A 20001-nucleotide genomic window follows, 5' to 3' on the forward strand; every position below is an offset into this window, starting at 1 on the left:
AATTAAAAACTTTGGAGCTTCAAAAGTCACTATCGGGCTTCCCTGGTGGCGCAGTGGTTGAGAATCTGCCTGCCAATCCAGGGGACACGGGTTCGAGCCCTGGTCTGGGAAGATCCCACATGCTGCGGAGCAGCTGGGCCCGTGAGCCACAATTACTGAGCCTGCGTGTCTGGAGCCTGTGCTCCGCAACAAGAGAGGCCGCGATAGTGAGAGGCCCGCGCACCGCGATGAAGAGTGGACCCCGCTCGCGGCAACTAGAGAAAGCCCTCGCACAGAAACGAAGACCCAACAGAGCCAAAAATAAATAAATAAATAAATAAATAAATAAATAAATAAATAAATAAATAAATAAATAAAAAGTCACTATCAAGAAAGTAAAAAGACAATCCACAAAATGGAACAAATATTTTCAAATCATGTATCTAATAAGAGCCTAGTATCCAGGATATATAAAGACCCTATTACGATTCAACAACAAACAGGCAAATAACTCAATTAAAAACAAGCAATGAATTTGAATAGCCATTTCTTCAAAGAAGATATACAAGTGGCCAATAAGCACATGAAAAGATCACTAGTCATGGGGGAAATGCAAATTAAAGCCACAATGAGGGGAATTCCCTGGCCGTCCAGTGGTTTAGGACTCTGCTTTCACTGCCAAGGGCCTGGGTTCAATCCCTGGTCTGGGAACTACGATCCCACAAGCCGATTGGTGTGGCAGGGCAGGGGGAGCCACAGTGAGATATTTCATACCCACTAGGAATAGCTACAGTGAAAAAGAAGGACAGGGACTTCCCTGGTGGCGCAGTGGTTAAGAATCTGCCTGCCAATGCAGGGGACATGGGTTCGAGCCCTCATCCAGGAAGATCCCACATGCCGCTGAGCAAATAAGCCCGTGTGCCACAACTACTGCGCGAGCCCGCGAGCCACAACTAGAGCCCGTGTGCCACAACTACTGAAGCCCGCGCACGTAGAGCCCGTGCTCCGCAACAAGAAAAGCCACCGCAATGAGAAGCCCGCACGCCGCAATGAAGAGTAGCCCCCCTTGGCCGCAACTAGAGAAAGCCCGTGCGCAGCAACGAAGATCCCACGCAGCCAAAAATAAACAAATAAGTAAATAAAATTTAAAAAGAAAAAGAAGAACAATAACAAGTGTTATCAAGGATGTGGAGAAACAGGAACCCTCATACATCGCTGGTGGTAATGTAAAGCAGTGCAGTCACTTTGGCAAACAGTCTGGCAGTCCCTCTAAACATCAAACATAGAGTTAACATATGACCCAGCAATTCCATTCCTGGTAGATACCCAAGAGAACTGAAAACGATGTCCACACAAAAACTTGTACATAAATGTTCATAGTGGCATTATTCATAACAGTCACAAAAAGTGAAAAAAAATGTCCATCAATTGATGAATGTATTTTTTTAAATGTGGCATATACATTCAATGGAATATTATTCAACCATAAAATGGGATGAAGCACTGATTCATGCTACAACATGGATGAACCTTGAAAGTATTATATTAAGTGAAAGACGCCGGACACAAAAAGCCATATATTGTGTGATTCCATTTATATGAAATGTCCAGAATAGGCAACTACATAGAAACAGAAAGCAGATCAGTGGTTGCCAGGGGCTGGTGGGAGGGGGAAATGGGAAGTGATTGCTAATGGGGTGATGAAAATATTCTGGAATTAGATAGTGGTGATGGTTATACAACCTTGTGAAAATACTAAAAAACACTAAAACTGCTAATATTATGGTATGTAAATGATATCTCAGTTTTAAAAACTAAAACTAAAAACAACCCCAAAAAATGAATGAAAGGAAAGGAAATGTGCCTAAATGTTAACAGGGGTTGAAGGAAACTCCGTCCACCCACCCACTCATTCCTTTATATCCCTTATTTTTCCATGTTGTACAATGAGCACAAATTACTTCATAAAGACGCCAGGGCTTCCCTAACAAGGTATGTCTCAAGTCTTAGTGAAAAAAATATTGTAAGCACAGTAGAGAAAATATGGATCCTGTCATTCGGATCCTTTGATGCTAGAATCCCTGATACTGCAATTTCACAATCCAGCGTCCACGTCTCTGTGATTCCTCAGACCCTTCCCCAAGCCTGCTGTGTCACCTGCTAGAACTGCGTGCTGGGTCTTCTGCTCAGCACTCTTTCTCCAGGAAGCTTTCCCTGACTCCCCCCAAGTCTGGATTAGGTGCCCCCCAACTCCCACACCCAGTGTGTCTCCGTCACAACATTTCCCACACTTTGTAAAAGTCTGTTTACTCACCCTCTGCTTCTCTTTCATAACTTATATGAGAGTAGAGATCTTATTTGTATTTTTGACACTGGATCCCTGGGGCACAGCACGGTGCCTGGGCCACAGTAGGTGCTCAGTAAATAAAAACAGGTGGAATGCTGTTGAATGAATGCCCTAAGAGAGAATTAGTCAATAGTGAGGATGGATGAAGTTTAAAAAGATGGTGGGGATGGTCCTTTACTCTGGGTGAGTGGACTCCAGGGATTTCTTCTATCTATGCTTCTCTTCAGCTGTCAGGATCAATAGGCACTGGGCTTAGAAAATACTTCATAGGGGCGGGGTCCCAGCCACCATCAGGCTGAGCCAGGTATACAACTGATACACCCACACGGGCCTCTGCTCAGCTTTGACCAATGACTCTCCCATTTATCATTCACTTACCGAGTAAACATTCACACACTCCTACCACTGCCAGGCTCTGCAGGCACTAAGATGAATAATTCATAGTTCCTGCTGACAAAATCACGGTATAGCCAAGTGAGATAAACCCACCAACCACGTCGGTCACCGTGCATTAAGCTTTCCCTATAATCCAGGTGCTGTGCTAAGAACTTCACACACATTAAGATAGTATATTATGCCATCTAAACATTCCCATTTTTCAAAGGAGGAACCTGAGATTCAGAGACCCTGAATAACGTAGTCAAAGTCTCAAAGCCAGCATCAGAAAACTCATACAGGAGAGGAAGCCCATGAATGGGCCGCCTATGGGAAATCATTTAGCCAAACATGTCTTACTCAGCATCAGAAAACTCATCTTGTAGAGCTTATCCACAAATGCAGATTCACTACCAGTGAATTGAGAGAGCACTGGCAACAATTCAATCCTTTGTGAGCATCAGAAAATTCATGTTAGATAAAAATGCTATGAATACAGTGAATGTAGGGAGACCTTCAGATGTTAAGCTCAATCAACAACAGAAAACTCATCCAGGAGAGAAACCAGGTGCCAGTTACTGCTCTAAGTGTGCCATAAATATTTGTTTTCGATAAATATTGTGTCATTTGTTCCTCCAACAACATATGAGGAGGTACTACTATCCCACTTTCTCAGATGAGGCAACTGAGGCACAGAGAGTCTAAGTCATTTGCCCAAGGTCACACAGCTAGTAAGGTGCACAGCTTGATATTGGAACCCAGGCAGTCTAGCTGCAGGGATGACACTTTTCACCACTCACAATACTACCTTACAGGTAGGATTGTGTGGTTCTGTCTGAGGGGGTCAGGAAAGGCTTCAAGGGAGGAAGTAGCAACGAGGGGGATCTTGAAGAACACACAGAGGTGTGGAAGGGGTGACAGCACTGCAGGTGGGGGCCTCACAACTGAGTCCACTGTGCGTTTGGGAGACAGTCGGCAATCTGCAGTATGTCCCAAGTGCCTGGGAGGAGCACCAGGGAGGAGGATGGGCCAGAGAAGGTCCACTCACTTCCCTGATAGTCACGGAGCACCTCCATGCCCCAGGCCCTGGGCTAGGTATAAAGGGTCTCGAATGCCAGACTAAGGACCTCAGACCATATCCAGAAGGTAATGGGGAGCCATAGGTACTTAGAGGGAAGGAGAATGGCCAGGACTGTACTTTGGACGCAGAGATGCTGTCACCCCATACCTTTCCCCCATCCCTGCCCCTGATAGCAGTCATAGCTCAGCTGGGTAGGGTGGGGACCTGCAAGGGGGCATTCACCCTCAGGTACACCCGCCCTACATTCTGACCCACTTTCCTGGGTGTGAGAACAGTCATCAGGGAGCCGGGAGGTGTGAGGAGCAGGTAGCTGTGGCAGCAAAGAGCTTTCTAGAGCCCTTATCACACTCTCCCTGGTAGCAGAGTTATTTGTGTGCAGGCTTGTCTGCTCTGCCAGAACTGAACAGCCCTCCCTGTGTCAGAACATTGCCTGCCTGTTTACCCACCATTAGTGCACCTGCTTCTTGGGACAGCCCAGGACAGGGGGAGGAGGCAAGAAGACAGGAGATGTCACCCCTGTTTCACAGATTTGGGGAGCATGAGGGATCACAGTGCAGCCTGCTTTATTTCCCAGACAGAGAAATCAACACCCAAGGGAGAGAAGAATCTTGCACCCGGGCCAGGAAACTAAGGCCCAGAGAGACTCTGGGGTGTGTCCAGTCACAGACTGGGAGGAGAGCCCCAGGCTTCTGGTGCTCCTGTCACACCCCTGCTCAGAATCCTGCACGGCTTCCTTGGGCACAGGCCTGAGGGGTGAGGGGTGGTGGACGGGGGTCTGGCCAAGTCAAGCTCCAGGGCTCCGGACTCCTCACAGGCGTCTAGGCAGACAGCAATTGCTCCAGCCTCTTGTCCACATTCATGTGTTCACTTTTCTAGCCATGATCCATATATGTGAAGATTTCCAGGGGGTGCAGAGTGAGGGAGGAGGGGAGCCACCAGGTGGCCGCGGACAGAGGGGAGAGTTTCTTAAAGGAGCCTGGCCCATTTTCTAGTAACCCACGAAACTGGACATCTGAAATCGAAAGCTAATAATTTCACCAAGCAGGCTGGCAGCTGGATCCCAAAGAGCCCACAGACTGCACCTGAATGCTCTCCAGCCTTCTCGAGGGTTGAGAGGCAGGAAGGGAAGGGTGCTGGCAGAGGAAACAGTGCAGACGCTGAAGCAAGCAGACCCCGCCTGAGTCCTGTGTGACCTTGAGTTTTGCTTCCTCTCTGAGGCATACTTTCCATCATCTGGAAAGTGGGGTTGATATCTACCCCATAGGTGAAGGCATATATAAAGGCTTGGTACCTAGTAGGGAATGATAGAGGGAAGCAGACGTCATTGGTACTGTAATTATTATTGCTATTATCCTCATTCCCTGAGCCAACACTCTGCCTTCCCTCCAGCGCCCAGAGGAGAGTTCTTGCCCAGCTGTCCCTCAGGTGGGAGGGGATGGTTATATTAACTCCATTGGAGACAAAAAAGTTTTTTTAGCTGTCTGTCTCTCTCTCAGTCTTGGGTAGAAAACAGCAGTTTATGATATTCTCTTCCTAGTTTAGACCCTCACATTCCAGAAATCTCCAGGGACATGCCCTGTTATTCCCTCTTTCTGTAATAGCCTTTCTATCGGTTCTCCCACTGCAATCCCTCCCATCCTTCCTTCCCAATGTCACCTCATCCAAGAAGCCTTCCCTGACTGCTTCAGCTTAAAGTGTCCTTGCCCTGACCCCTTCCTCCTTCCCTCTCTCCATCCATCTTTGCTACTCCCCTCCTTGCTTTTCTTCCTTTTTTTCCAATCTCTGGGCTTGACACTGTTCTTACCTCCAGAAGATAGAGGCCCCTGTGCCCTGTCACCAGGACACCTGCACTCTGGAGCAGGGAGAGAGAGAGATACTCCACAAATAAACAAAATCCTCCCTCAGAAGCACAGCAGGAGGGTGGGATGATACGATGTATTATGTGCCCAGCTCAGCTTCAGGCACACAATAGCCACCCACACATGCACTTCTCCCTTCCTCGCCTCTATCCTGCCCCATGTCCCCTCAGCATCCACACGAGCCTGCACATCTCTGCTCCCCAGTGGATGGCGTGGAGTGAAATACTGACAAGCTCCAGAGAGCAGGAACCCTGTCTTCCTTCAGTCATCTTCCTTGGTATATAGTGGGTGCTTAGTAAATATTTCGAATGAATGAATAAATGAATAAACAAGGGCCAAACCCTGAGCTTGAAGATGGGAAAAAATAGGACCTGGGCCAAGAGGCGAATCAGAGGCGGGCCGCCTGGCCGCCGGGATAAGACACGGGTGTGTGCAGCCTCAGCAGGAGCACGTTACACACAGGGCAGCCCCAGACACGCGGCAGCCATGGTTTTCCCAGTGGGAAGACTTTATTTAAAGTTTTACTTGCTTGGGTGTGTGTGTGTGTGTGTGTGTGTGTGTGTGTGTGTCTGTGTGTATGGTTTTTTTGTTTTTGTTTTTGCCAATTTGCACGTATAAACTTTTAGGGATACAGAAGAACATATAATAAAATAAGATATTAATTCAGAAGTGTTACTTTTTTCTCCATTGTCACATTTCATAAAATATCAGAACAGATCAGTAGGGCAGTGCATCTCCAACTTTGCTTCAACCACTCTGGGGACCAGTCAGGGGCTGAGAGCCCTCTGTGGTCAGGAGCTCTGTCCAGATTGAAAGGTATGGCCTAGGGTAGTGGCTCTTTCTTGAGAAAGAATTTTGGGGAGAAAAACCCATGTCTTAAATTTAGCTAGATACAGTGCCCATGATGTGCTGGAGCTGGCTTGTACAGGCTCATAGAGCCGACTGTCACACTTGTAGGAATTTTGTGAGCTAGTTGTTAAACACAGCCATTGCCAATGGCTCTCTACTGGGGGTGAAATGGCTGTCTACTGGGGTAAATCAGCCCCCTGGGGGACATTTGGCAATGTCTAGAGACATTTGGGTGATCACGACTTGGGGGAGGGCTGCTACTGGCATCTAGTGGGCGGAGGTCACGGGTGCTGCCTGCACAATGTGTAGGCCAGCCCCCTCCCTGCTCCCAACAAAAAACCTCGAGCCCAAATGTTAACAGTGCTGATGGTGAGAAATCCTGATCCAAAATCACAATTAAATAAATTATATTAAAAACAAAGGGAGAGGGACTTCCCTGGTAGTGCAGTGGTTAAGAATCTGCCTGCCAATGCAGGGGACACGGGTTTGAGCCCTGGTCCGGGAAGATCCCACATACTGCGGAGCAACTAAGCCCATGCGCCACAACTACTGAGCCTGTGCTCTAGAGCCTGCGAGCCACAACTACTGAGCCCTAGTGCCACAGCTACTGAAGCCCACATGCCTAGATCTAGCCCGTGCTCTGCAAAAAGAGGCCACCGCAATGAAGAGTAGCCACCACTCGCCGCAACTAGAGAAAACCCTCATGCAGCAAAAAAGACCCAATGCAGCCAAAAATAAATAAATAAATAAATAAAAATTTTTTTAAAGTAAAAAAATAAAAACAAAGGGAGGGCTTCCCTGGTGGTGCAGTGGTTAAGAATCCGCCTGCCAATGCAGGGGACATGGGTTCAAGCCCTGGTCCGGGAAGATCCCACATACTGCGGAGCAACTAAGCCCATGCGCCACAACTACTGAGCCCTCACTCTAGAGCCCGCAAGCCACAACTACTGAACCCTGCGCCACAACTACTGAAGCCCATGTGCCTACAGCCCATGCTCCGCAACAAGAGAAGCCACCGCAATGAGAAGCCCATGCACCGCAACGAAGAGTAGCCCCCGCTCGCCACAACTAGAGAAAGCCCATGCGCAGCAACGAAGACCCAACGCAGTCAAAAATAAAATAAATAAATAAATTTATTTAAAAAAAACTATCAACACTCATTTAAGAAAAACAAAGGGAATACATACTCAAAACTTATCACTTACTATTTTTTTACTAAATTTCACTATAAAGATGGTGCCCTACTGTGCATCTCTTCCCAACTCCATGTTCAATGACATGACGTTAGTAGGGTGAAATCCTCGGTGGAAGAATTTACACCACAGAAATCGGCAAATACTACAACCCCACCCCCCCTTTTTTTTCTGGATAGCCAGCTGTTACCAGTGGACGATTGGATGTGACCCTAAATAGAGAAGGGAAATTCGGAAGCCTGGTGGATGCTTCTAAGTTTCCAGCCCAGGCAAATGGCTCAGCACCAGCCTGCTGTATGCAGTCACAAACTCTACACACCTCACACACACACACACACCATGCACACACACAGAGACACACACACCTGACACATACCCACAAACACCACACACACACAACACACACCACACATACCCTACACGCCCTACACATGTACCTATAGGCACAACACACACCACACATGTACGAAACACACCACATACCACACCACACACATCGTGCACACTTGCACCACACACATACCACGTATGCTTCACATCTCACACCACATATATACCACTTACACTTATACACACCACATACACAGACCACACACACAAATACTAAGCACACTCCATGCGCACACCTGCATCACACACCCCACACACATCTCACCTACAGCTCCCCCGACGTACACCATACACACACCACGTAAACACACGTGCTCCCACAGCAGCCCTCTAGCCAGCAGAAGACTAACTGAAATCATGAGAATAAGAGAATGCCAATCCGGGACTTCCCTGGCGGTCCAGTGGTTAAGACTCCGCGCTTCCACTGCAGGGGACACGGGTTCGATCTCTGGTCGGGGAACTAAGATCCTGCATGCCACACGGTGCGGCCAAAACAAAAAGAGAATGCCAATCTGCCTGACCACCTTCTTTTGATGTCTGAGCACCTCTGCCATAATTTACTGTCTCCTCAACCCAAGGACCATCCTTCCCACACACCCCCGCACCCAGCTTGCCAAAGCGAAGGTCTCGACACCCCCCCAGGAGCACCATCCTGTGACCCCATCCCAGGCCCGTTCCTCTTAGCCACTGGAGCCCTGACTCAGTGGTCCCCCATCCCTGCCCTGTGCCCAGCTGTCTGTAGGCTCCAGAGCAGAGCCCGGCTCCCTGTGGCCTCCAGGGCCTGGCCTCCACCCCTTCCCAGGACCCATGACAGGCAGCTTCCTTGGTGACCCCACCCACCTGGCCCCTTTAGCTGCCACCAGATGCTGGTAAGCCAAACCTCCATCTCCAGCCAGACCCTCTCTGACCCCATACCCACTAGCCTTGGGACATGTGTACTCGGATGTCCCCAGACTCCTCACACAAGTCCCAAACAGACTTCCTGTCTGCCCGCACCTGTTCCTCGCCTACACTCTCTGCCCCTGCCCACCCCAGAGGTCAGCACACAGGAAGTGCTCCAGGCACATCTCATGGATAAAGGAATAAATTATGTAAATCCTATAAAGAAAGGAAAAAACAAACTTCCTTATGAGGCAGATAGGAAGTCTTACCCCATTTTACAGATGAGAGCCCTGAGTCTCGGTGAAATTAAGGGACCAGCCCAGGAGCAGTAGCTGAGGCGGGGTGGGGGGCTGTGTGGGAAGGAGGGAGGCCGTGGAAGACCCAGTGCTGGGGGCTGCGGGCAGCAGCAGTCAGGCCAGGGCAGGCCCTGCAGAATCAGCTCTCCCCAGCCCCGAGTGAGGGGGTTAGTTACAAACAAAAGGAAAAGGCGTTCCTGATACGCGTCCTGTTTCCTCTCCTCCTCTGGGCTTCTCAGGCCTTGGAGGGCGGATGTCTCTGGGCTGGCAGTACTCGGCCTGTGCACGGACAGGCAGAAGGTGAGAGTCTCCAGGGACCCTTTCCACTCCAGCAGTTTGGCCTGCGTGGAGACAGGCTCACGTTACCCTTCCCAGCCTGGAGGAGCACCCCCTGATCCCCAGTGGGTACTCATCACAGCCAGGCGCCTCCTTCCATCAGACTGTTCCATAAAGGCACCTCGACTGGGAAGCCTTTCCTGTCACCCTTACTCGCTACGGGAGCCCCTCTAAAGCGCCCCCTTCTTCCCTTCCGCCCTGCCCCACGGCAGCTTAGCCCCTTACTCTGCCCAGCTCTCTGTGGCTATTGCCTGTAGACCAGAGCTCCCCATGAATCAGGCCAGGGAGGCAGGGAGCAAAGGCAGAGGCCATCAAATGGGGCTTCTTAAGTGAGAGAAGGAGATGAGCCTCCCCCATCAAACAGGGAGACAGGGGGCCTTCCTGAGGGCAGAGGTCATATCTCCTCTATCAGATAAGAATTCCCTGAGCGAAGTGGCCATGACTTCTCCATCAGATAGTAGGCTGCTGCAGACAAAGTTCATGCTTCCTTCCTCAGACAAGGAGCTACTAGAGGACAAGAGGGCTATGTCCCCTCCACTGGATCGGAAGTCCCAGGAAACAGGAGCCACATCCCCCCTCCCTGCCCCCACCAGCAGACCGGAGTCTCTCTCCTGGAGAATAGGACCATGCCCCCTCCATCAGACCATGAGCTCCCAGAGGGCACATTCCTGTCTGCTGCCTCCTCAGCAGTTCCCAAAACAGACTTCAGTTCTGTCTGAGGCTCAAAGAAGGACTTCCCCCTGGGGCAGAACTAGGGGAAGTCTTGCCCACAACCTCCCTTGCACAAGGTCCCATGCCAACTTCCCATTCATGCCCGCAACTGAACAGAAGCTGCTTTACCATTCTTAAGACAGGCATGTGTCTGGGCAAAGGCCAGCAGCTGTCTTTGTCAGCCAGGAATGTTGACCTCTTGAGAGACAGCAATAGGGATGACTGGGAGATCCCTGACAAGAGGATGCCCAGGACAGGCCGTGCACCCAGCTCTGGCCTGGAAGTGACCGGGTGTGTGGGCTAGATGGGTCTCTGCTCCTGACTCTGTCACTAAATGGGCAAACCTCTTCCCCGTGTGGCCACTAACACCCCCCACCCATCTCCAAACTTTGTCAGCACCCACTGCTGGTTAAAGTGGCAGGAGGCGACAGGGAGGAGGGAAGGCAGGGCCCTTCCCAGGTCCCGCCTTGAGGACATCACTGGCCTTCCCCAGGGGCCGCCCCTGAGCCTGGTTCAAGCTGCCTCCACGAGAGTCTTCCCTACATGCGCCAGCTCCAGGGAGCTGCTATTAGTTAGCATTGATCCACAAAGTGCTTTGCCGACACTTTTTATGAGCTCAGCCTCACCCGGGGCCCTGGGGGCTAGTCGCACGAGGCAGAAACCGAGCAGGAAGCCCAGGGGCCTGGGCTTAGTCACTGAAAGGCAACCTGACCAGATTTGGTAACTAATCTGGGTGTATTTTCTTATTAAGAAATAGTAATAATAATTATTATTATAAATGATGTTTATTAAGTGTCAGGCACTATTCTAAACACAGTATTTAACTCATTTATCCTCACAAGAACCCTGTAAGGTAGATACTCTTATTATCGCCACTCTATATATGAGGAAACAAAGCGAAATTAAGTAACTTGCTCAAAGTCACAGAGTAGAAATAAGAAATGTAAGCAGTTCAAACCAAATGCCTGATAAATTAGGAAGTAAAAATATAGTAACGACGCTTCTGGGTTTTACAAGAATGAGATACTGTTGAAAGATACAATTTATCCTAAGTGTGTTCCAAACCAAATACTTTCATTATTGGACATCCTGTGGTATAGTTCCGATGTAAAAGGTTCTCTGAAAGAGGAATATTACAAATGTACAATATGTGCTTGTCAGTCATCTCAAAATCATAGTTTTCTTCTGAAACTTTGAGTAGTTTTATTAAACTTTAGAAAACAAACCCACAAAACCACAATAACTATTATTTTAAGATTTATCATTTATTTGTCATATGCTAAGTATTTGACCTATTCCTCCTGTTTAATCTTGAGGACAACTGAAGGGGAAAAAAGAGGCATTATTCCCTCAGGGGGCTTCACTGAGCCTCCAGGCTGAGGGTACCTATCTCATACACCTCCTTGGTGGGCGTAATCCAGCGGGGGTTTGCCCCCCAGGATGGGAGCTGCAGGGACTGTGCTCGGCTCAGACAAGGTGCAACACAAAGGAGTTAAGGGCTGGGGTGAGGCAGGCCTGCTGCTGCATCAGCCTGCACTTCAGCCATCTACAGTGTTCAGTGAGGCCCTGGCACACAGTTAGAACTCTGTAAGTGGTGAAAATACTAACCGTCACCACCATCCCCCAAGAAACAGACTCGCTGGGTGGCCCTGGGCAGGTCCCTGCTGGACAGGGTTCAGCGGGTTCACCAGCTCTCCGTGAGGGTCAAGTCACCTCGTATGGGCCTGGGCCGCTGAGAGGAGGTGATGGGTATGAGGAGTTCCTGGGAGGCCAGAGTGCTGGGCAGAGACTAAGGCTGACAAGGCTGAATTATCGAGCATTTTTAAGAAATACATTTCCATTACTTCCAGAAACATACAGGCTTGCAGATGAGGTGAGCACAGTGAAGCCAGCCAAGAGCAGCCGCCTTCAGTGAGACAGCGAGCAGGGAAGGGCATTCCAGGGCATCTCTGAACCTCTCGCCAAAGCACACCCTGGGGCTTGGCAATCTACCTTCCACCTGCTCCTCACACGGATTTGGGGGCGGGGGCGGGGTGTGAGAAAACTGCCGGGAGGAACAGCGCTGGGCCTTAGCTACCAAACTGTCTGAAGTGACAACTCAGTACCAGCTCCACCTGCCCCAACCGAGACGCTCAGGCCATCTTTCCTCGAACCTCAGAGAGACCATGCAAACGGTGAAGGAAATGGAAAAGAGCAACTGGGAACAGGGTCCAGATCTCTACCCTGGCACTTAATGGCTCCTCACCTCACCTGTCCTCACCTGGTTTGTGGGATCATATGACCACCTCCAGGGTGTGGAGGGGAATGAATGGGCTGATGTCTGCCTAGGCCTGGAACATAATCCAAGTTCAATATACGGTAGGATTAGGGCACTGAGAGGCACCGGAAGTGCCAGGATGAACAAGGCTATACAGGACCCTGGAGAGATGCGGGGGAGACAAATAATCACAGGTGAGAACACATAGCAAGGAGTGGGAGGCCAAATCCCCCAACATTTATTTGGCCCTCTCTGTGTACCTAGTGGGCCTGAGGCACTGGGATATGGGCCTCCTGGGGGTCCCTGGAGAGTGGTGGATGAGCTTATGGAATACACTCTTCAGGGCCTAGACAGCCCCTCCCGAAACACTCTCCCCATCCCTTGGCTCAGGTTTCACCCTCATCAGGAAACCTCATTACCAACATGTCCCCCTTGGTGTCCTGATCATGCGCAGGAGGTCCTGGGCAGCGGGCATGAGCATTTGCATCACAGAAAGTGAAGGGTTCTTGTACCTGGATGACTGCCCACCTGCTTTGAGTGGGGTCTCTGAATCTGACTGAGTCCATCATTGGGATCTGCTCGATTCTAAGGGCTGGACTGCCAAGTGCGGACCTTGCCCAGGCCAGGAGGCCAGCTCCCCCAGGCCTTTATCATCCTGCCTCTGTTCTACCACAACCACTGGGACCTTGAGAAGCAGAGGGATCTGAGGTGAATTGCACTGCCCACATATGGCTGGGGAGACAGATGCACAAACCAACAGCTATCCTGCAAAAGGCACCGAGAGAGGGTTATAAAGAGGACAACTCGGGGGCGGGAGCAGCTCCATTCTTCCCAGATGGACAACGGGCTCCTGAGGGAGTTACACAGAGCAGGCGACATCTGAGCTGGGACTTGAAGGGTGATTAAGTTTGCCAGGTAGTCAAGGTGCAGAAGAGAGAACATCAAAGTGACGTGCATAAGCGTGGACTCACACATCCTTATATAGCAGAGTATACGCTGCAAAGTCACTATCTCACTTGATTCTCTCAAATCCGGTAATGGTGTTATTACCTCCCCCCTCCCTCCCCCCACACACATGCAAATAAGAAAAGTAGGGTACAGTGAAGGCAGATGATGAGCCAAAGGGCACATGGTGACTGGTTCCTGGGCGGGCCATGTGTGCTGGCTGAGATGGGACGGTACTCCTCTCTGGCAGCAATCTCTCACTTCCAGCCCCTGCTGGCCTGTGACACCCCCCTCCCATCCCCAGCGCACATACACACTCTTCCAGACCCCTGGGCCTCTCAGAAGGGACAGAGGGACAGAGCAGCATGGCCAGGGCTGGGCTGAGAATGCCAAGGAAGAGCTGACCATTCTCCAAGGCCCAGCTTAGAGGCCCTGCCTCACCCCCTCCCACTCACCCTGAGCGCTGATAACCTCCACCTCTCCCACTGTAAATCTCCTCTCCTGGCCTCTCCTCTCCCTGCCTCTTGAAGCAGCTGCCGCCAGCCTCTCCCTCTCCTCCCTCCACCCCTCGCCCTCCCCAGGGAGCAGTGAGCTCAGCCTTTCCCATCAGCCATCCCTGGGAATGATGGGAAATGCTCGGCTGGCCAGGAACTAACAGCAGGCCTACCCCCAAGAGGGAGGAGGAGAAGGGGGGCTTTTCCGAGGGCCGCTGGGGGCATCCTGGGCTCAATTCTGCTGCTTCCTATGAATCCCGTGCTAAGGGCATGGTCTGCCTGACCATATGACACGCTCCAGATAAGGTGGGATCCAACTGCTAGAGCTAGAATAGGCCTCTTTTTATGGATGGGGAGACAAAGGGCCAGAGAGAGGACAAAAAGAAAATGTGCCGAGGGACTGACTGCCACGTCCCAGGTACTGTTTGAGGCTTTCACATTTCTTGTCTTATTTAATCCTCACAACCACCCTGCAAGGAGTGTGTGACAGGCTGAATCATGACCCCCTGAGATGCTCACATCCTAATCCTTGGAACGGTGAATCTGTTACCTTATGTGGTAAAAGGAACTTTGCAGATGCGATGTTAGTTAAGGATCTGGAGATGGGGAGATAACCCTGCATTATCTGGGCGGACCCAGTGCAATCATGAAGGTCCTGATAAGCAGGAGGCAGGAGGGCCAGAGAGAGAAAAGGCGATGTGAGGACGACGGAAGCACTGAGAGAGAAATTGGAAGATGTTGTGCTGACGGCTTTGAGATGGAGGATGGGGCCAGGAGCCAAGAAATGCAGGCAACTTCCAGAAGCTAGAAAAGGTAAAGGAATGGATTCTCCCTTAGAGCCTCCAGAAGGAACGCAGCCCTGCCAACCTATGTTAGGACTCTGACATCCAGAACTATAAGAGAATGTATTGTGTGTTGTATTTGGCCACTAAATTTGTGGTAATTTGTTACAGGAGCAATAGGAGACTAATAAAGTAGGTATTTCCATTCCCATTTTGCAGATGAGGAAAGTGAGGCTCAGAGAAGGCACGTGATGTTCTCAGGTTCTGCACACTCCCCTCCACACCACACTGGCTTACTGGGAATCTCCACGAGTTCTTAAGGCTGGGAGCCCCTTGGCCAGGGCTTCAAGGCTAGGGGAGAGTCTGAGGAGGAGGAAGAGGTCTGCTGCTTGTAGGACCGAGGTTGAGGACAGAGAAGGGATCTGGGGAAGGTGAAGTCCTGCCTGAAAGGGGCTGTATTGTGGCTGGGGGCTTCTGGAGCCAGTGGCTGAGTCCTACTCTGCCCCAAACTGGGAAGCAGGGATGCATGTGACACAGAGGAAGGGCCCTGGCTGTACAGCTGGGCTCAGGGGGCTGAGTGTTTTCAGGATTAACGGAGATGAGATGAAATCCCCCCATTCTCTCTCTTTGATCCTGATAAAATCCCTGGGAGGAAGGCTCCTTACCCTTCTTCCTGCATTACTGGTGTGAAAAACGAGGTCCCAGGGGTTAGTGACTGGCCCAAGTTCTCACAGCTGGTAAGAGTGGAATCTGGGTATTCATAATGATCGATATAATGAAAAGCATCAAACCATAATGAACGGCTTTGAATGCTCCGTGCCTGACACTGTGTTAACTGTCGCTGGCATTTTCTCAGTCATTCTAGACAGACCTGATCAAGTCCTTTCTCTGCCTCAAGCTCTTTAACTGCTGCCCACAAGCCCTTCGCAATCTGGCTCCTACTCACCCCTCCAACCTCCCCTCCACCACAGTCTCCTCCACCTCCATATCTTCCAGCCACACTGACCTTGGTCAGTTCCCTGGAGCCATCAAACTCTTTCCCACTTTGGAATCTCCCACAGGGTTCTGCCCTCACTGCCCCCCACCCCAGCCCCAGACCACTTGTGGTGCAGAAACCATGGGTCCTGGCCATTCCTGCTCCTACTTGGGGGTTAAGAGAGAGGGAGCAGGGCCAGGGGTCAGCCCTAGATGGCAGGCCTGGGAGGCTGGAGCTGAGAGGGCCTGGGTAAGCTGGTCATTTTCTACACAGTAAAGACAATAGCAGCCTGGAGGTGTGGTGGCGGAACTCCCCAGGGGACGGGCCCTCCCAGATACACAGACCCTACGACACTGGAGCTGAAGGGGCCTTGAAGAATGTCGAGTCCCGCCTCTCAGGGCACACATGGTGATACTGAGGCCCAGAAAGGTCTGGACTTGCCCCCGGCTCCACGGTGTGTCACTATGGGAGCCAATTTGGGGCAGTAGGTAAGGCTTTGGGGTCTGCCACTCACTAGCTGGGTGACCTTGGGCAAGGAGAGAGTTGTTCTGATCCTCACCTCTAAAATAGGAATAATAGTGCCTTTCTCCATGAATGCATGAGAAGCACCCGGTACAGTGAGGCCTGCGATAAATGAAAGTTGTTCTCACCATTGAGAGAGCAGGGGCTGGACTCAGGACGCCCATGGGGGAGTTCACCCCCTCTCTGTGACATAGCTGGTGGGTTTAATTTAACCTGGGGAAGCACCTGGAGAGGTGGGCACTCAGCTGTCTCCAAAGCCACTGCTTCTGGGCCCCCAATGCTGGTCAGTCCTTGATCATCTCTAGGAAAGGGCTTGTCAGCCTCATTTGCCTTACAGTGAAAGAAAGGATTCCCCCAAGGGAGCTAGCCTGGGCTAGAGGGACTCCTGATCAAAACCTGGGCTCCCACTCCCACTTCAACAGAGGGAAACAGGAATCGACTCTTCATACCGAGCACTTCCTGCAGGTGGCGCTGTGCTGGGGCTTCCGTGCACTCATCTCACTTGACCGTCACCACCACCCACCCAGAGGGGATTAGGAGGCCCATGTGCTGAAGAGAAGTCCAAGTTTTCCAGAGGGTGAAGAACTTGCCTGTGGCACCAGCTAGCAAAGCCATGTTCCTATCCTGCTCCAGGAGGCCTCTGGGCAAGGGTCCGTTTCTATTCCAAATTATTGCGGTCTAAGGCCTTTTTGAAGGGAAGGAACCCAGACTGGATGCTGAGGCCCCAACGCAGCCTCCTGACCCACCTGCGGCCCCTGTGGCCCATCTCCTCCCTCCAGGCCCTCGCACCTCACCTCACCTCAGCCTTCCCAGAGATCTGTTATTAATAACTATGAAGGGACTTCCCTGGTGGCGCAGTGGTTAAGAATCTGCCTGCCAATGCAGGGGTCACAGGTTCGAACCCTGGTCTGGGAAGATCCCACATGCCACGAAGCAACTAAGCCCGTGCGCCACAACTACTGAGCCTGCACGCCACAACTACTGAGCCCACATGCCTAGAGCCCATGCTCCGCAACAAGAGAAGCCACCACAATGAGAACCCTGCGCACTGCAACGAAGAGTAGCCCCTGCTTGCCGCAACTAGAGAAAGCCCGCACGCAACAACAAAGACCCAACACAGCCAAAAATAAAATAAATAAAATAAATAAATTTATTAATAAATAAAAAAATAAATAACTATGAAAATACCACCCGTAATGCTGTTGCCTCCATCTGGACAATGCTGTCCAGCCCCACACCAAGTTCACATTTACTCCAGCTCAGATTTTTGCTCATTTGGCACTTTCTCAGAAAGCCTTTGGTGACCCCCAACTAGGGCAGATCCCTCCATTAGGCACCCTCAGAGCACTTCTCACAGTGTGCATCTCTTGCCATCTGTGTCCCTGTTCCAGACCAGAAGCCCCATTAAGCCAAGGACAGTGTCTGTCTGCTGCCATGGCATCCCCAGAGGTGTGCCCAGTGCTGGCACATGGCCTCTGGAAGCCACTATACACTCGCCTGGGCCAGGCCCCACTCCAGCTGCTGAACCCACTCATCACATTTAATCTTCACGATCCCTCCAGGAGGTGGGGATTATCACCCCCCTGCACAGATGAGGACAGTGAGACTCAAGGAGAAAGCGACTTCCCCAAGGATACCCAGCTAACCGGGAACACGCTGGGACCAGCACCCAGGACCAGCTATAATAATCTGTGCGCCCAAGTGCAAAATGAAAACGTGGGGCCCCTTGTTCAGAATTCAAGACAGAGACAGACGCGCATTAAACCAGATCCTTCTGAACTTGGGGCCCTGAGTGACTTCACAGGTTACACACCCCTGAAGCCGGCCCCCTGGGCACCCATGTGCTCTGACTCCAGGCCCAAAGCCAGGCTTCTCCCACTGAGAGGCCCTTGAGCATCGGGTCCCCTCAGGCAGTGGTTTTCACACTTAAGCCTAGGTCAGAATCACCAGGAGGCCTGTTGAAACCCAGCTTGCTGCGCACCCGCCCCCAGAATTCCCACTCGGTAGGTGAGAGGTGGGCCTCTCACCTACCGAGTGGGAATTTGCATTTCTAACTGCTGCATTTCTAGAGGCGATGCTGATACTGGTGCTGTGGGCTGAGACACACAACCACTGCCCTAAGGAATGCATATTTAGCAGGTCATTCTGAATCCAGGGCCTCCAGGAAGGAGAGATTGCAGGTGGGCTATCAGGGCTGAGGTTGCCCAGCATCCTTCAAATCATACTCAGGCCGCAGTGCAAAAGGCCAGCTCTGCTAAGAAGGAAAGGAGGGTGGGGGAGGACAGGGAGAGGAAGCAAGGAGGAAAAAGGACAACTGTACAACAAGTTACCTTGTTAATTTTTGGAACAATCTTGAGAGGTAGCTTCTATTATCTTTACTGTAGAGGAAAACGCAGCATAAATCAATGATTTGCCCAGGATCACAGCCAGGAAATTACGGAGACCACAACTGAACCTGGTTCTATCTTACGTGTTGTCACAAAGCCTGCTTCAACCAGCTGGCCCTGATAGGTTCTAATCCCACGACCTGCTCGGCCCAGGGGAGCAGAGCCATAGCCTTGGGTTGGATTCACATAGTCCCAAACCCTGACAAGCTCTGACAAGCCTTGGCAAACCTCCAGGGCCCTCCCCACACCGGCCTGCCTGCCCTCCAAGGCCAGGCCTGCAGCCCAAAGACCTGGGACCCAACTGAAGGGGCTAATTGCTGGCATCATTCCAGCAGGCCAGGGTGCCCACCCCCAGACTGGAGGTTCCTCCCATATCCTGGCCCTTCTCTACAGCCTCCCCTCCAGCCACTTACTCACACATACCCTAAGCCCCAGATCACACACCATCTGTTTCAGGGTTTGCACAGGCTGTTCCTCCTTCCTGGAATGCCCTTCCTACCCTGCCTATTTGTCCAACTCTTTTCCATCCTTCAAAACCCCAGGTCAGCTCTACCTCCTCTGAGAAGTCCTCCCTCAGCACCTTGTCTGTCTTGTCTGTCCTCATTGCTCCATCATGCCAACCTCTGCTTCCCTAGCTGCTCTCCAACCATTCATTCTACAAATACTTACTGAGCATCTGCCCTGCTGCAGGCACAGTGCAGGTGATGGGGAGGCAAAGCCCAGACCGAGCTCCATCAGGCCAGGGTATGGGTCTGCTTCACCCTATGAGCCTCTGCCAGGAGGGCAGACAGAGAGGGGGGCCAGGGAGGGTCCCCAGGAAGTGATGAGACCTTGGCTGGATATTTGAAAAGGTGGGGATGTGAGGAGTAGTAGTACAAATTCTACATTCCAGGGCCCTGCCAAGTTGTGGGGAGCAGCCCCCCAATGCCTTTGGAAAAGTAACACAAAACTACTACCAAATGAACACAAGACACGCTATGTGTCTCTGTGCCAAGGGGCCGTGTTGGCTGTAGGCTCCCCAGGAAACCGAGGCCCAGAGGGGGAAAGGGACGAACCCCAAGCAGGAGGCAGCCCTGGAGTGGGCCCTTGGCCTCCTCTCCCAGGAGATTTAAACAGTGGAGGAAGGAGGAGGCAGTGTGCCCCTACCCTGAAGTACATGCCCTGTGGACCCCTCCTGGGGGTGGAAGGCATTAAGAGCACACTCTGGGGCTTCCCTGGTGGCGCAGTGGTTGAGAATCTGCCTGCCAATGCAGGGGACACGGGTTCAAGCCCTGGTCTGGGAAGACCCCACATGCCGCGGAGCAACTAGGCCCGTGAGCCACAATTACTGAACCTGCGCG

At 51.4% G+C, this 20001-nt stretch overlaps 1 protein-coding gene across 5 annotated transcripts in view; it reads right to left on the bottom strand.

Annotated features, from left to right (window-relative positions):
* The window catches only part of ARRB1 (arrestin beta 1), an 82707-nt gene that overhangs the window by 35845 nt on the left and 26861 nt on the right, over nucleotides 1-20001 (bottom strand). Inside the window, exon 1 of one of the 5 annotated variants that reach the window (XM_082343197.1) lies at nucleotides 9225-9359. The exons of 3 other annotated variants lie outside the window; for them this stretch is intronic. In XM_082343197.1, the coding sequence (XP_082199323.1) occupies nucleotides 9225-9229 (5 nt within the window). In that variant the 5' untranslated portion in view covers nucleotides 9230-9359. Of the gene's footprint in view, nucleotides 1-2704; nucleotides 2731-9224; nucleotides 9360-20001 lie in introns of those variants that run through there. One more of the 5 variants, XM_082343196.1, reaches the window with a different exon arrangement.

The sequence above is a fragment of the Balaenoptera borealis genome (assembly GCF_965194805.1).
Source record: "Balaenoptera borealis genome assembly, chromosome: 11".
NCBI classification, from domain to species: Eukaryota; Metazoa; Chordata; class Mammalia; order Artiodactyla; family Balaenopteridae; genus Balaenoptera; species Balaenoptera borealis.